The sequence below is a fragment of the Triturus cristatus genome, chromosome 10 (genome assembly GCF_964204655.1).
Source record: "Triturus cristatus chromosome 10, aTriCri1.1, whole genome shotgun sequence".
In the NCBI taxonomy this organism is placed as follows: Eukaryota; Metazoa; Chordata; class Amphibia; order Caudata; family Salamandridae; genus Triturus; species Triturus cristatus.
In genome coordinates, this window is record NC_140593.1 from 751,907,395 (window position 1) to 751,925,536 (window position 18,142).

General features: G+C 47.4%; 1 protein-coding gene across 2 annotated transcripts in view; it reads left to right on the top strand.

Annotated features, from left to right (window-relative positions):
• Positions 1–18,142, top strand: part of AGAP3 (ArfGAP with GTPase domain, ankyrin repeat and PH domain 3) — a 1,862,985-nt gene that overhangs the window by 1,831,160 nt on the left and 13,683 nt on the right. For both annotated transcript variants that reach the window (XM_085628261.1, XM_085628260.1), the window contains exon 17: positions 9,135–9,390. In XM_085628261.1, coding sequence (XP_085484387.1) covers positions 9,135–9,390 — 256 coding nt within the window. The remainder of the gene's footprint in view (positions 1–9,134; positions 9,391–18,142) is intronic.

The window sequence follows — 18,142 nt, forward strand, 5'->3', positions numbered from 1 at the left end:
CCCTCCATTCATACATCTGGTGTTTACCCCATCACATGCCGGCCTTGAGTGATTTATACTTGAAAGAGATGCATAGCCCTTACGGAGGCCGAACACACGGCGGAGGGCAAACCTTGGGATAGGTATGTGACTAGGGGAGCCCACTTGTGTTCAAAAGCCCTGTAATTGTCCCTATAAATGTAGGCCAGGCGTTCCATAGAGAGGATCCTCCACAAGCGAGAATGCCACAGCGATGTTGCCGGTATATCCTTCTTTTTCCATGCAGCCGCTATGGTGAGTTTCGCCTCTCCCAGACAGGTTCACATGATCGCCTTGTCGGCTTTCGTTTGGTGCTCTAGGGACGGATCTCTGATGCCCAGCAGAACCCCTTCTATGCTAGTTGGAATAGGGTAACCCAACATGTCTTTGAGGTGGGAGAGGATTTCTTCCCAAAAAGGTCGAATACACGGGCAGTCCCACCAAATATGGCGAAAATCCCCCTGAAGGCCACATCCCCGCCAGCAGAGATCAGAGGTATCAGGGAAGATTCGTCGCAGTTTAGTAGGGTATAGATACCAATCAAGTAGTGTCTTATTGTGGGCTTCCCTGAGGGGCACTGACTTGTTGTGTTTAATGATGTCACCCCATACATGTTCCCATTCCTCCTCAGTGACGTCCCTGCCCAAGACCCGTTCCCAGAAGGACATATAGCGCGCTCAAGGAGTGTGCAAGGTAGTCAATAGCATATCATAAAGTGAGGAGATGACGCCCCTCGTAGTGCCTGCTTTGTGTATGACCAGCCGCTCCACTTCTGTGAGTTCTCTAGTGGCCGCCTCTCTAACGTGGGGGAGTGTCGCCCAGTGTTTAAGCCGGAGGTAGTGAAAGTGTTCGCTGTGGGAAATCAAAAAGTCTCTTTTGCAGTGTTCGAATGTTAGAATATCGTAGTTATGAAACAGATCTGAAAGTTTTAAACATCCTCCCTCCTTCCAGCAGTCGAAGGGTCCCTCGCGTAGGGCCGGTGAGAAAGCCGGGTTAAAATGGATTGGAGTTTAAGGGCAAGGAAAAGAGGTCCAGCCCTCCCTCCCAGTGACCTGATCCCAGACTGTCAGGGTGGTGCTTGTGGATGTGCTAATATAAGCATTTGCAGGTCGGTCCCTCTTAGGCTTCCAAAGGACATCCCAAATGGATCTTCCCACCACAGAGTGATCCATATGTAGCCAATGTTTATCAGACTCTCGCACTGTCCATTCCGTCACCACTCTCAACTGTGCGGCCTGATAATACAGTGCGAAGTCCGGTAGGGCTAGGCCCCCTTTGCCTCTTGGCTGACGCAAGGCTTGAAAAGGAAGGCACGCTCTCCCTCCCTACCAGATGAATTTGATAATTAGGGAGCACAAGTGCAGCATTATCCCCCGGTCAAGTTCAATGGGTAGGGCCTGAAATAAATATAAACATTTTGGCAAGACCGACATTTTGATAACGTTAATTCGCCCTAACCAGGAGATGTAAAGGGGAGTCCATCTCTTAAATCTTGCTGTATTTGTGCCACCAGAGCTGGATAATTAGCCTTGTAGAGGTCCCCAAGACGGGCAGTAAGGTGTACCCCCAAGTAAAGTAGCAAGTGTTTGGCCCATTGCAGAGCCGTATGAGTCCTCAATCTATTCGCCTCAGCAGTAGGAAGACTAAGGTTAAGTATAGATAATTTAGACAAATTTACCTTAAAGCTGACCGCCTGTTCAAAATGTTTCAGTTCCCCTTGAACCGCTCGGAGCGAGGTGACGGGGTCTGTTTGTGTGAGCAGGATGTCATCAGCGAATAGCGATGCCTTGTGTTCTATAGTGCTGAAACGAATGCCTCGAATCTCATCATTGGTCCGGAATTTCGCTGCAAGGGGTTCAATACTGAGAGCGAATAAGAGGGGTGAGAGGGGACACCCCTGCCGGGTGCCCCTGCTTAGAGCAAAGGGGAGCGAAGGATAGCCATTGACTGTAACCCGTGAGTTTGGGAGGTGGTAGTTGCCTTGACCATGTTAAGAAAGGCATCTCCAAAAACTAATTTCCGCACAGTTAAAAAAAGGAAAGACCAGTCCACCCTGTCGAAGGCCTGTTCCGCGTCTAGGCCTACCAGGATGGCTGGAATCTTGAATTTGACACCTTCTCAATCAAATGAAGGGTGCGCCTGATATTATTGTGCGTTTGCTTTCCTTTTATAAAGCCAGACTGGTCGGGATGGACCAGATCTGGCATCTAATTTTCTAATCTAGCCACTAAGATCGCAGACTAGATCTTTTCATCAAGGTTGAGAAGGGCTATGGGTCTATACGAGCCACAAAGTTGGGGGTCTTTCCCGGGCTTAGGAATTACAGAGATCACAGCCTCAGCCATAGAGGCAGATACCCGAGCGCCTTTCGCTATCACCTGAAATAGGGTGGTGAGGTGAGGGATGAGTTCAGATGCGTAATATTTAAAAAATTGTGCCGTGAGGCCGTCAGGTCCTAGGGCTGTGTGCAACGTAAGCTCTGAGATAGCTTTTTGCACCTCATCATGGGTGATAGGGAGGTCCAAGGCTGTGGCGGTGGCAGGAGGAACTTGGGCGAGCGTCACGGAGTCAAGATATGTCTGTTGCAGGGCCGTATCGGGGGTGGTGCCTTGGTAGAGCTTCCCGAAAAAATAACAAAAAACTTTGGCCTTTGTGGGATCATCACGGGTGAGGTGGCCCTGTTGGTCTAGTATGCCCCCAATAAATTCACGTTCCCTTTGCACCCTGAGCTGACTTGCTAAATGATGGCCCACTTTGTGGCCATGGGCAAAGGATGTCTTTCGCATCTTCAGAAGAGTGTACCCTGAGCGATTAGTGTAAATGGAGCTCAGTTTTCCCCTGAGTGCGGTAAGTTGTCGCTGCAGCGCGTGGGTGTAGCTTTGTGCGCCTGTTCCACTGTCTCTAGCTCCCGTTCAAGAGCAGTGCGTTCCTTTGCCCTGTGCTTGTTTAGCGTTGCGTTGGACTGAATGCATTTACCTCGCAGCACTGCCTTGAAGGCATCCCAGTTATTCTGCGGAGAGGTGTCTTGTGGATTGTTAAGTGCAAAGAAGTCAGTGATGGCAGCCCTTAACTCCTCCCGCCGTACCTTGTCCCGTGTGAGCGCAGTTGGGAAATACCACCTGGACCTTCCAGACTTAGGCCCACTCCAGACCAGGCTAATGGTGATTAGGCTATGGTCAGAGACCGAGATCGGCAAGATCTGCGCTGCCTGTAGCGGCCCTATCAGGGCTGGCTAATGAATATGTAGTCAATCCTGGAATATGTCTGATGGACATGAGAATAGTATGTGTAGTCTTTGGTGGTGGTGTGAAGGGATCGCCAGGGTCACACAAGCCAAGCGTCTGCATTTTCTGTTTAACCCCTTTAGAAAAGGTGCCGGTAGGCATCCGATATGAGTGGGAGCTGTCCAGAGTTCCATGCCAGGTCAGATTAAAGTCACCCAGTAGTATTATGGGCCTTTCTGCAAATCCGCCCAACAAATCAAGAGCCTTAGAGAGGAAAGTGGACTGACCCGAATTGGGGTCGTAAAGAGAAATTAACGTGCAGAGTGTGTTTTTCAGCCTTCCCTTAACCATTATAAGTCTCCCTTCCCGTTCTGATTTAAATTTAGTTGTGCTATGAAAAAGCAGCGCCACCCCATTATCTTTGGTGCTGGCCAAGGATTTTTATATTAAAGGGTACGCTTTGTGCCGGAGCCTAGTATCTTCAGATTTTTTAAGGTGAGTCTCTTGGAGGGCGACTACATCAAAGTTGTGGTCCATGAGGTACTTCCAAATTTTCTGGCGCTTCTGGGGGGAGTTCAGCCCCTTAACATTCCAAGATGCAACTGATACCATCACCGCAATAGACCCCACTCCCTCCCCATGTGGGTCACCTTTCTCCCAAGTGAGTGGATATAGCTGTCCCCAACAGAGTGGAACCGGACCTGCCAGCAAGCGTAGGGAACAAGTCGCTTCCCCAATCAGCGCCATTGAAGTCCAAGAAGACCCCAAAAAAAAGCCATGAACTCCCTAGGACACCACCGGGACCCCCCTCCCCAACCAGCAAAAAAAATCCCCAACACACCCCAAATTGGGAGCCAAGGGACCAACGGGTCCGTGGCTCAATATTCTTCCAAAAAATAAGAAGAATAGTGGGTATCATGGGCAAGGCCCGTACTCCCCGGTTGCCTGTCAGTAATGGCTAGAGAGCAAGACCATAGAAAGGAAAATAACAACCTCAGTGTCCATAGTAGTCAAATGCAGTGTCAGAGATTGCCAGTGTACTGATCCTGTGTACCGGGTTCTCTTCTCCGCTGCACCATATCATCTCCGGAAACAATGATGAGGTCGGAAGCCCTGGGGACCAGGGTGGTCATGGAGGCCCTTTGTCTATGGAAGTACCGTTCGGAGATCTTCGGGCTTTCGTGATCGTATGCCAGGGTCTGGTGACCCTCCTGGGCGGACCCGTCTCCGTAGAAGAGCCTGATGTAGCGGCCTCGTCTGGGAGTGGGAGGCCCAGGATGCGCAGGCCCTCGAAGAGATCCGTCACTAGATGCGACTTCGATATTCGAACGAGAGGCCAAAGGGGAAAGTCCAGCGATAGGGGGCATCTTCATCCCGTAGCTTGGAGGTAACTGGACGTAGCGCCTGACGTTGTGCCAAGGTGGAGGGAGCGAGATCCTGATAGAGGGAACATTTGAAGCCTTGAAAGGACACTTCCTTCTGTTTCCTTGCCGCGGTCAGTATGGCCTCCTTTGTGGTGAAAGAGTGTAATTTGACCAAGACGTCGCGGGCTGTTTACGTTCTCTGGTCTGCAGGGTCCCCACACGGTGGATATGGTCCAGTTTAAGCTTCAATTCTTGAGGGGCCATGAGCTCTGTAAAAAGACCCGTCACAAACGCCTCCAGGTCTGGCCCCTCTGCCCCCTCCTCCAAGTCCCGAATCCGTACGTTCTCCCACCGGGTCCTGTTCTCCAGGTCCTCCGCTTTCATTGTGATCTGCTGAAGCTGGGCCTGGAAGGCTTGTTGGGAGTCCTGCATCTTGGCGACCTGGGCATTCAGGTCTTGGGCCTGCTCCTCCACCTCCAGCACCCTGGTGCCAACGGCGTTCACATCATGGCGTAGAGTCGACACTTGTTCCGTGAGTTCGGCTTTTAGTTGGTCCATGGAGGCCCATAAGTCCTGTTTGATTTCTTGGCATAATTCCGCCTTTAAGTCCCGTAGGGTGGCTACCAGATCCTCTCTTGTAAGGGACATGTTCTGCAGGTGGACTGTCTCTGCTGGAGGAAGAGCCTTTTCTGATGCGGTAAAGTAGCGAGAAACCTTGTTTGCGTTTTTCTTAGGAGGCATAAGGGCAAGGCCCATCACAGCTAGCAGTCCAACAGTGCAGGTTCAGGTCAGTTCTAGTGTCCAGACGTTAAAGAGCGAATAGCGTGCGAGCGGATATCCCAGAGGCTGATGGCAAACTTCTGCTGAGCGGCAGGATCAGGGCGCCATGTTGGGGACAGGCGCAGAGCAAGGCATGCCCTGGAGGAGAGAGAGCAGCCCTCAGGTGATCCAGAAAACAAGGAAAAGAAAAAAGAAAATCCCTCCATCCAGGGGGGACACCTGGTTTCTCGTTGAGTCAATCTTCCCGGTCCGTGCACAAGACGTAAGGCTCAGCACGATGATTCCCACCACTCCACCGCCATCTTGGAGTCAGGCGGCAAGAATGAAGGTCTCCTTCCCCCAGACCCCCGTGCATGCAGAAATGGGGAAAAAGACTGACCTGCCCAAGGCGATCTAGGCAGGCTATTCACTCGCCGATCGCCAATGCCTCATCAGGGGGTCCTTTGCTCCGCAGCCGCACCGGAGCACAAAGCGGCCACCGATCAGCTCTCCCCCGCATCCACGAGACCAGCAGGATCGCGGGACACGGTAAGTGCCACCGGGGACACCTCCACAGGATCGTAATTCCAGAGGGATCTATGTAGTTCACCACGGGCTGGACTTCACCGGCTCCGATGGGGCAGAAAGGCCTGCAGGGTGTCCGGGTCGCGCCGCCCCGCCATTTTAGGTGAAGCCTTGGAACTCCGTTGCATCGGGAGCGGGGTCAATGGCTCAGCTGTACACTGTCACTCCTGCATGATCCGAACTTCTGGCGATTCCCGGGGCACAGCGGGCTGAGAGCATATAAAGTGAAGCTCTCTACTTGCTGTAAAAGGTCATGAGGCACTTGGTGGGGTCCGGAGCTGAAGCGGCTCACGTCCGCTCAGCCATCTTACTTGGCCACGCCCCTGCAAGCCAACTTTTAAGGGGGGATCATTGTAGTGTGATTGATTATATTTTTGTCTATGGTTGCCTTCTTGCTACACTCTTAGACTTTGAGGTTCTAAAACACCACCTGAGTGACCGCAACCCGTTAACTGCATCATTTTATTAGGCTAACATAAGCGCAGAGTTTGACACCCCCTTACGAGGTGCACACCACTCTGGCTGATCAGGGTCGAAGGATAAAGTGGGCCAGTATTGTTCCATCGGCCTTTGCTCAAAATATGATTGTTTCATGTCACGCTGAATTCCAAACCTGTCTGTCAGAATTAGAATCACCACAGAGAATGTAGGCACCATTTACTAATATTTGCAGGTTTATTAAGTCTGCACTCTTAAAATCGTTGCCTGTCACCTGTGTGGTTACATGGTTTGACAAGCAATGCTCCAGAGCCCACAAAGCCCTCTGGAATCTCTTGCATGCTAAACCTCGTTGTCAAGAAAAAGTTAAGAAGGCCAGGGCGACATTTAAGAATGCCTGCAAAGATCGTAAAGCTCCAATCAAAGAAGGGACCTGGGACATGTTGGTAATGGCTAGTTAGCAGTGCAATAGCGCTCCTTTCTGAGGTGTCATCAACTCGTCTCTTTTTCACGAAAAACATCTTACCAAGCAGGCATGTACCATCCCATCTCAGGCTTGGGTGAATCATTTCAGAGCCATTTATAGACTTGAAGCAGAGCTGAAGCCTGCAGAAGGCCCCCGGACAGAGCGTAACTACATTTTTAGCCTGTCAGAGGTTACAGCTGCTATTTCCCATCTGCCTTTGAACAAGGCACCAGGGCCCTTTGGGGTACCAGGTGACCTATACAAGGATTGTATAGACTTTTGGGCCCCAATACTGACACTGCACTTAAGTCTGCTGTATCCAATCATCTTCCCTCAACCTGGTCCCAGTCTATAATAGTCCCTGTCTTTACAAAGTGCAATAGATCAGACCCAGCCTGTTTTAGACCCATTTCCCTCATAGACTCAGGGGTGAAAATTGTTGGTAGGTCCTTATTAAATCGCCTCACTGATTAGGCTGAGGAGTGAGGCTTTTTGTCTGATGTTCCGTATGGGTTTCGCCCTGGTCGGGGAACAATCGAACAGACCTTTAATCTCTATGTTTTAACCTGCAAGAATACTAAGGCCAAGATGGACCTCAGCTTGGCCTTTGATAGAGTTAACCGCTCTAAGCTTTGGTCCATGATGAAACAGATGGATGTTGATGTGCAAATCACGCAGAAAATTAATTAAAACTACAACGGTCTTTCCACCAGCGTTAGGTTCGGTCCCAATGAAGAATGCACTTAGCACTTTGAACTTCTGTGAGGGGTACAGCAGGGTTGCATTTTAGCTCCTTTTTTATTTATTTTTTATTTCAACAACATAGAGCAGGTCCTGACTGTTGCAGGTGTTGATGTCCCCAGAGTAGGAGGACGCCCTATTCCTGTCTTGCTATTTGCGGACTACACAGGTTTAAGGGCCTGTACTGCTAAAAGCCTGAATAAGCTTCTTACCCTTTTTAGTAATTTAATGAACAGTCTTGAACTATCCACTAATTTGTCAAAATCACATGTCATGAACTTTGGCCCATCAAAAACAAAAACAATGAAATATGTAATAGATGGTCAACATATTAGAATGGTGGATAAGGTTAAGTATCTGGGGACACAATTGGATTGTGAGCCCAAATGGCATTTGCTCATAAATCTGAATATTTTCTCTTTTAGCGGGGCGATATTTGGTGGTAGGGATTTTTCCCGCCGATTGGGGTGCACTCACATCCAATCGATCTTGGAGATTTATAGGGCTAAATGTATCCCCTTAGTGTGCTATGGTAGCGGAATCTGGGGATACGACCATGTTGCACCACTCCAAGTCGCAAAAAATATGTTTTTAAGGAGTCTCTTGGGAGTTTGCCAAAGCACACCTTATGAAATCGTCCCCGAAGAATTAGGCATGGATTTTTAAATTGATCGGCTCCGCACCAATCCATTAAAACTCTGGAACTCAATCTGTACAAAGGAGGAGTTGGTTTTCAGTAGATTGATCTTGCAAGAAAGCTTACAATTAGATAAGTCCCTACAGATCCCTTGGCTGGTTTTGTGGCACGTAGTTTGCGGGCCATAGGGAGGCCAGATAGGTGTGTTAACACCACAAATATAACTCGTGCAGATGAAAAATGGGTTGAAACCGCCTTTATGGACAAGCTGAGATCAGAACAGTAGGATGTTGCTTTAACAAAATACTCTATGCGCACACGCTATTGGTGAAAACAGTTAGCAATACTGAACCTTATCTGACTTGGGATGTACCCCGCCACCAACGCCGATTGTTGACCTATTTTATATTAAATTTATTTCGCCGACTGGACCCTTTTAATCATGCATGTTTTAAATACTCAGATTTGCGCCTTCTGCAACAGCGATAACACATCGATCAATTACACATTAAACGTGGTTATGTTTTGTCCAAAATATAGCAACCTGCAACACAAACTCATATGCCTAATTTTATTACCGCTGAATTTTAAGCAAGTTAGGCCAGCCTTCCTTTTTTTTTTTTACAGTTGTTGAACTCACCTTTTACTTGTATTTTTTCTTGTACGTTTTCTGGTGGGTGTTCTAAAATATGAATGATTATGACACTGATATTTTGTATGCTGCTTTTAAATGACCTGTCTTTTGTGATTTTATCTATAAAATCGAATAAAGATTATGATGATGAATTACAGTTAGTCATTTTCCCTTCACTTTACTCCTTTTTATGGGATTCTATGCCTCAACAAATGAGTGTTCTTCGGGTCCTTGTTACAATTTGGTACTTAGAGCATTTCTTTTTCAGGGAGGAAAAAGAACGCTGGATCCGTGCTAAGTATGAGCAGAAAGTCTTCTTAGCTCCACTGCCACAGTCTGACATACCACTTGGGCAGCAGCTTCTACGGGCAGTGGTGGAGGATGACCTGCGCCTGGTGATGGCACTGCTAGCACACGGGTCCAAAGAAGAGGTTAATGAGACATACGGCGATGGTGATGGACGCACAGCACTCCACCTCTCCAGTGCAATGGCCAATGTTGTCATCACACAGCTGCTTATTTGGGTAAGAAACAACTTTGGTGAAATGGGTTCATAGGAACCCAGTGAAATGGACTGCAAATCACTTGCTTTCAGGTGACGATTGACTCATGCCCACTATCAGACACCAGAACTCTTCTGAGTAATAGTTCTGTGCACTAGTGTGCAAAATGAGCCTTGAGTGACATTGTAGGGTGTTAAATATAAAGGTCTCTTAGGACCGGTTTTTAAATACAGTAGATTATACTATTTATCCTGGTTGTCTAGGGACTTCATGATTCACATTGCAATTATGGGGCTGATGGAAGAAAAGACTGGTCAGGAAAAGTGGTCGCAAATTGCACACTGTCTTTTTGTGACCCGTCTCTAATTATTTTATGCAACCTGGATACTAGAAGCTCAAGTCGAAGGGGTTGCAGAATGATTTGCCTAATGAATGTAAATTAGGCTACTATTTAGCACTTACTGTAATTGGCACCGATTACAAAGATGGTGAACTTTAAGGAACAGCTGACCACCATTCCTGTTATTTGCCATCTCTCAAGGGAACTTGTTTTTTCTAAAGTTGCATGTGGTCCTAAAAGGAACCAGTGCTGCTTTACAAGAAATCATTTGGGAAGACATTGGAAGGAGAACCCTAAAGTTGCCCAACACCCAAAGAATTTCAATGATTTGTGACTGCAGTTGCACTCACATTCTGTTGATACATATGCTGAACCACAGTTAGAAGGGGACGTCCATTTCATTCTCCTTTCTAATTGCGATTTGGAGTGTTTTGATATTTTGAATCACAGGTTTCGCGACCAAAATATGACTTTGTACAAAGGGCCTTCAGTCTTTTTTTATGCTGAATTCCTGCATATCATGTTAGTAGGAGCACGTCAGCAATGCAATGCCTTTACAATCATAGCCCAATAGTACTGGCATGGTGTCACAAAATCTTATATTCTGTCATGCGTGTTGTGGACTATCCGGTATAATGCAGCAAACATTTTGAAAAACAGGTGAAGATAAATGTATAGTGATATTTACTTAGTATAACTGGTTAAGGATCTCTTTGTATTTTAGTCATGAAGTATCACTCATGAGGTCAAAAGGGGGTGCCAATGGTTCATCCCCTAGGGCCAGCAGGGGGAGCGGCTAGAGATGCACCATTTGTTTGTGCTTATAGAGGCTTTAGTCCAGCCAGAGTCTTCTTAAGGACACAATATACAATGTTGCTGTTTACATTATAAATGTAAGGGGCGGACTCAGGCTTCAAAATTCCACTAATACTGGTACAACCCATGGGTTACCCAGTGGCGTTTCAGAAGAATAAGAAACCATAAACACATTCTTGACAATGAAGTCTTGTCTCATGTCATTACCAGCAAATAACGTTTTGCAGCTGATATCCTAAGATCTGTATCTATGAAATGAACTGCCTGACAAACATGCTACCCTTGACTGCTGTATACCATATAAGTACTTAATTGTTCAGACATATAGACTTCTGCAATAGCTGGCTACTAGCCTAGGCTATGAGGACCCAATGGAAAAATTGTTTAGGATACTACAGCCAAAACTCATCCAAAGAAATGTTATGGTAGCTTGGCCTTTTTAACATCCCACAGTGTCTGCCATTTGTTTGTGCACTACTATACCTCTGTATTGGTGAGTACAGTTTTGTTCTCTGATATCAGAAGTATCAGAAAGTTTGAAGGGTGAACATTTCTTTCAAGTATGTGAAATGTAAGGTAACAAGGTTATCCGATTTTTTGTATTATTGCTTAGTATAGGGGCATTGAGGGGAATGTAGGAAATGAGTTCAACAAAACTTGCTAAATGGTTGTATAAACACTTGGCAAAATTGATTCACAAATGACTGGAAATTAATTCTGATAAACTGAGAACATATTCATATCAACTCAGTGTTGTATGACAAGATGCCAGGAATACAAATATAATGATAAACACATATTGTGAAAAAAAATATTGGGAACCACAATATTGTGTTAATATACTTTGTATGTAAACCACAAAATTATTAAGACAAAAATATCATGGACCAGAATATCATAAAAAACAGGTAAGTGTATCGATTTTACAATATATAGCATTATATTTAATTACCTTTCTATATTAAAGTTTTAAATACTCATACAATTTTATATGAATAAATGCAATAAAATAAACTAAAGTTAATAAAAATACATTGCATCTAAATGTTAAATAACAAAAATAAAAATGAATAAACTTATACATCTGAAAGAAACAGTTAGTTATAGAATCCTTACCTTAGAATTACCCCCAGGCGTCAGACTGGATCCAGAAAGTTTTTCGTCAGCAGTACTCCAGCGCCTTTGAAGGTGGCGTCGGTGGACGCTGAGTTCGGCGTCGGCGTCGTGGTCGCCGGGATGAGGTTATGGTAGCTACATAGACTAAGCCCTTGCGCACTGACGTCAGTTCTTTCTTTTTCCGCACCAGCAAGCGCAGATCCAGAGAGACCGGTACCTCCAGTCAGTTTTTGACGGACTTTTTCTTGACTTTTGTCGACTTCGTTTTTTGATTCCATCGACTCCTGGTCCCCGAGGGATGCCCGGCTTCAAGGTTTGCGGTTCCTGTCACCGACTGATGTCGGTGACGGATCCGCACCTCGTGAGCCTCTACTGCCTGGAGCGTGATCACGACCCCAAGTCGTGCTCCGACTGCCGCACTATGGCCCCGAAGTCTTTGCGGGAGCAGTCCCGAAAGCTACTCGAGGCCCGGCAGTCAGCTCTGCACCGTTCGAGGTCCCAGTCATGTAGGACGTCAAGGGCCTGGTCACGGAGCCAACACCATTCTTAATCTAAGTCTTCGCACTCTGGGTCAGGTAAGTCGAAGCACTAGAAGAAGTCGAAGAAGCATCGTTGCTCTTCGACTTCTCCCCATCCGTAGGCCGACGTGACGAGGGATGCGGGTGGTGCCCCTCCTGCGGCTCCGCTTGCGAAGCCCGTAGGATCAGCTCCAGGTTTCCCCCCTTCCTGGGACTGGGAGCGACCCCTGACCAGCTTCATCAGTTTTATGAAGTGATGCATGCCATCTATGGGCAGCCCGACTCCGCCGGCGTGCCATCAGGCCCCGCGCACTCAGCTGAGGGCCCTGGGCCTTCGGCGCCAGTGGCTTCAGCCTCAGTGCTGTAGGGTCCCCTTGGATCCAGGCCTGGATGCGGATCTGCGCCGGTCGACCATGTTAAGCCACCTCCGGCGCGTTTTCCACCGGCACCACGTCCGCAACCGGCATCAGCTGTGTCTCCAGCCGATGTCGACCCCGGCCTCCACCTCGAGGTAGACACCGAGTCGGACTGGCGTAGACAGATGCCGGATCCGGCGCCAATGGGTACTTTTGTGCCCCTGTTCTACCTGGCTCTTTAAGACCAGATTGGCAGCCAGAGGAGGGTGAGGAGGACTGGCAGGGGTCTGGGGACCCTTTAACCGACCAGTTGGTTTACGAACAGGACTGGAGAGAGGAACTGGAGAAAGCCAGTCATCTGGATACCTCACCAGACCTTGGCATGTTGTCTCCTCCTACCGTGGCTACGGAGGCGGGAGCGTCATATGCAGTGGTGTTGCGTAGGGTGGCCGAGGCTATCAACCTCGAGCTACCTACGGTGGCAGTCAGGACTAACCTCCTGACAGAGGTGCTTCAACCGGTAGAGAGCTCTTCAGAGCCCCTGCTGCCGTTTAATGAAGCCCTCACAGACATCCTTTTGGGCACCTGGTCCAGGCCCAACACAGGGGCTCCTGTGGACAGGAGGATTGCCCGACAACACCGCCCAGCCCCGGGCGACCCCACTTTCCTCTCCCAACACCCCACCCCCAAGAGCTTGGTGGGCCAAGCCTCTACCTCCAAAAGCGCATTCCCTAATGCACCACCCGATATGGAATCCAAAAAGCTGGACCACCTTGGGAAGAAAATGTTTTCTTCCTCCAGCTTGGGACTACGGTCGGTAAACACCGCATGTCTGTTGGGCTGTTACACCCACTCAAGCTGTTGAATCTGGCTCAGGTCCTGTGTGCCCTCGACCCTGGAGACTGGATGGTAGCGTTGTACTTGCAGGACGCTTACTTTCACATCCCCATCTTGCCTGCCCACCGGCGCTACCTGCGGTTCACGGTAGGCCACAAGCACTTTCAGTTTACCGTGCTCCCCTTTCGCCATACCAGTGCCACTCGAATGTTCACGAAAGTGATCTCGGTGGTCGCAGCTCATCTGCGCAGATCAGGGAATCAAGTCTTTCCCTATCTGGATGACTGGCTGTTGAAGGCGGGCTCGCCCCAGGGTGTCGTCTCCCACCTCCAGACTGTGGCGCACCTCCTGCACTCACTGGGGTTCTCAATCAATGTGCCGAAGTCACACCTGATTCCCTCTCAGAAGCTCCTTTTCATCAGAGTGGTTCTGGACACAGCGCAGTTTCGGGCCTATCCTCCCGAGCAGCGAGTCCGTGATATTCGGGCTATGATACCGATGTTTCAGCCCTTATCCCGGGTTTCTGTGAGAATGACCCTGAGGCTGCTGGGCCTCATGGCCTCCTGCATCCTGCTGGTGGATCATGCCAGGTGGCATATACGGGCTCTGCAGTGGGAGCTGAAGTTCCAGTGGGTGCAGCATTAGGGCTATCTTTCCAATTGCGTCCAGAGGGCACTGCACACCAACTGCAGTGGTGGCTTTAGAACCAGGATTGGGTCAACAGCAGATCCCGCTTACTTTCCTAACCAGAGTTCACAGTGGTGACGGATGCGTCACTTCTGGGATGGGGCGGCCACATGGGAGAGGTGGAGATCAGTGGCCTCTGGTCTCCGGCAGAGTCCCGGATCCACATCAACTTTCTGGAGCTACGGTCGTTCCGTCTCGCTCTGAAAACATTCCTTCCTTTGGTCGGAGGAAGAGTAGGGCAGGTGTTCACGGACAACACCACCGCCATGTGGTACTGCAACAAACAGGGCGGGGTGGAGTCGTGGACCCTATGTCAGGAGGCCCTTTGTCTCTGGACATGGCTGGAACATCAGGGCATGTCCCTGGTGGTTCAAGACTTGGCAGTTTCTCTGAACGCCAGGGCGGACGTACTCAGCCACAGATACCTGATGGATCACGAATAGCATATTCACTCGGAGGTGGTGCAAGTTCTCTTTCGACAGTGGGGAGAGCCTTGGTTAGATCTATTCGCCACCGAAGAGAACGCGCAATGTCAGCAGTTCTGCATGTTGGAATTTCCAAGGTGACACTCGCTTGGCGACACCTTTTGTCGCGAGTGGAGTTGCGGTCTTCTATACGCCTTTCCGTCTATACCACTTCTGCTCAGAGTGCTGAAAAAGATCAAGCGCAACCGGGCACAGGTCAATCTTGTGGCTCTGGACTGGGCACGGAGAGTCTGGTATCCTGAGCTCTTACACATGGCCATTGATCCTCCGATCAGACTGCCTCTTCAGGAGGGTCTTCTGTCGCAGCAGCAGGGGACGGTCCACCACCCGAACCTGTCCAGCCTCCACCTCCTTGCGTGGAGATTGAGCGGCGTCAGTTTTCAGCTTTCAACTGTCCTCCCGAAGTCTGTAATGTAATCTTGACAGCCAGGCGTCCCTCCACTAAAACGGTATACCCCTGTAAGTGGAACACATTTGTGGCTTGGTGTGCAGCAAAGGCTGTAGATGCCCTCTCTGCCCCCATTTCTGAGGTTCTCTTCTTCCTTCTTTCCTTTGCCCGACAGGGCTCCGCTCTTGGCACTCTGAAAGGCTGTCTCTTGGCCATTTCGGCCTTTCTTCGGCGGCCTGACCAGCCTTCTCTTTTCAAGTCCCCAATTGTAAATAGGTTTCTTAAGGGCATCACTCATCTCTTTCATCCTGTTCCTTTCGTGATGCCCCAGTGGGACTTGGACCTGGTCTTAGCCTATCTTATGTGCGCTCCCTTCGAGCCGCTACATAATTGCCCTCTTACGCTCTTAACTCTCAAAATGGCCTTTCTGGTTGTCCTCACCTCTGCTCACAAGTGTAAGTGAGCTTCAAGCTCTTTCATCTAAGCCTCCTTTCCTTGCAGTCCATCCGGACAAGGTTTTACTCCACACAAGGTCTTCATTCCTTCCCAAAGTGGTTACCTCTTTCCACATAGGTCAGGCCATCACTTTGCCCACCTTCTTGCCACCTCCGCATCCGTCCAAGGAGGAGGAGAGACTCCACCGTCTGGATCCAAAACGTGTGTTATCGTTTTATCTTGATCGCAGATGCCAATTCCGGTTGGATGATCAACTCTTCATGGGCTATGCAGGTGCAAAGAAAGGTCGGGCAGTGCAGAAACGGACCATCTCTCGATGCGTCGTTCTTTCCATCAAAATATGCCATTCCTTGGCGAAAAAGGAACCTCCGGTAGGCCTGCGCGTCCACTCCACCAGGGCGACGGCAGCCACTTCTGCTTTGGGGCGTGGAGTCCCCCTCAGTGACATCTGCCAGGCGGCCACCCGGGCATCACTGCACACGTTCACCAAGCACTACTGCCTGGATAGTCAAGTCAGGAGAGATGGCTTCTTTGGCGGTTCAGTTCTCCTGGACTTCTGGTGTGAACTTGGTTCGTAGACCCACCTCCGGGGTTGGAATTGCTGGGGTATCTATTCTAAGGGAAGTAATCTATAAATATTTGGCTCTTTCAGATGAACAAGTTACTTACCTTTGGTAACGATATATCTGTAAGAGACATAGATTAGTTATAGATTCCTTACCGCTTACCCATCCTCCTCATTCTGCGAACTGACTTCTAGTGTGAGGGACTCCCTTTCAGGGCCCTAGTTTGTGCACCAGTAATCAGTCTCTTACATGGCTCTGCGCTTCTAGCGTGGAATGTCGCCACCCACCGATGTGCAGGGGTACTGCTAAGAAACAATTTCTCCGGATCCAGTCTGACGCCTGGGGGTAATTCTATGGTAAGGAATCTATAACTAATCTATATTTCTTTCAGATATATCGTTACCGAAGGTAAGTAACTTGTTCTTCTAGTTAAATTAACTTAAAAAAAGTTTTGAATAACAATTTACAGAATACACTAAAACAAATTTAACATAAATATTACTACAATACTAATAACTTATAACACCAAAATAACAGAATCTTATCAAAATATTTTAAAAAGATATTATATACATCTGTATTAAATAAGACAATATTACATACAACTATATTTAAAAAATGATTTTAAATACCTAAAAAAATATTCTTTACCATCAGTGTTAAGTCCCTAGATATTCTTGACAATTCAGTATGGTGCTCCGATATTTGTGGCCCACCAAATGTTTTCTTGATATTTGGGTCAAACACTCAACATGGAGGAGTGGTTCATGAGAACTTTAGAAAAGGGGTCCAGACGAAATTGTAGGATGGGTTGAGATTAAATAAAAATGTATTGCTTCTGAAGAACCCTTGGGAAATTAGTTCATATTAATTCAAATACATTGGTTCAAAGGAACTTGAAGAAGTAGGTTCACTTGAACTTGGGGAAAGGATTCAGACGAACCCAAGACAAATAATTCAGGCAAACTCAAAATGGGTTAAGTAGGTTCCGGGAAATTGGTTTAGGAGGACTCTGGTTAAATGTATCAGTAGCTCTGGGTATGGGTTCAGGAAGAATTTGGGGAAATCGGTTCAGAAAAACTCCAAAAAATGGTTTCAGGCAAACTTGGGGAAAAAGGACAAGAAAAACTCTCAGTAGTAGGTTTCAGACACACTCAGTAAAATATATTTAGATGATCTTTGGGGAAAATTACTACAAGAATAACTCTTCGATGTGCTTCAAGAAGAACTATTGCAATGAGCTCTGTAAAGTGTTTGAAAATAGTTACACATTATCAGTCACACATGTTCAAAAGATAATCCAAAAATATTCTCGGAAGAACTCTGGAGACTTCAGTTAAGAGGAACTTTAGAAACACGTTTTGGAACACTCAGAAGAAAATTGAGTTGTGATTAACTGTGGGAAAAGGTTCTGGCAACCTATGAAAGAATGAATTCAGACACATTCTTGGAAAATGGTCTTGTAGGAAAGAAAAGCAATACTTTTAAAAGAACTCATAGAGATGAGTGAAAGGAGTTCCTTAGTGAAAGCAGTCAAAAGGAATTTGAGGAAATGAGTTCTATGAATTCCATGTATAATGGGATTCAGAGATACCTCTATATGAATTCAGCATCACTCAAATAATCTTAGAAAAGCCCTGGGGGTAGTGTGTCCCAAAACATCTGTAAAATGGCTTCAGGGGAACACAGAAATATTGGTACAAATTAACTTTGTGGGTTATACGTTCACAATAAACAAAGGAAAAGGGTTCAGAAGTCCATAGGAAAATTTATTCAGATTTACCCTGCTTCAGTGCTTCAAAAATACTCATAAAAATGGATACAAAAGGAAATAAGTGTAAATGGGTTTAGAAGAGCTCAGGTAAGTTCTGTCAGACAAACACTAGTATATGAGCTCTGAAAAGCTCAGAGAGATGTTTTCATCTGATATCATGTGAAAAGGGTTCTATGAGTAAGTGCAGTACAACTCTAATAAGGGAATTCAGAACTACTCAGTTAACAGGGCTCAGATCATGTAATGTATCTTAAAAGTACCCTGGGGAAGTGGTTCAGAAGAGCAAATAGAAATGGATTCAGAAGAACACATATTAAAGGTTTCACATTAACTTATTGGTTAATGGATTTCAGGAAATAATAGTTATATGTGTTCAGAATACCCCAACTAAATCAGTGCCGGGAACTCAGCTTTGTATTTTGGAAGAACTCTAA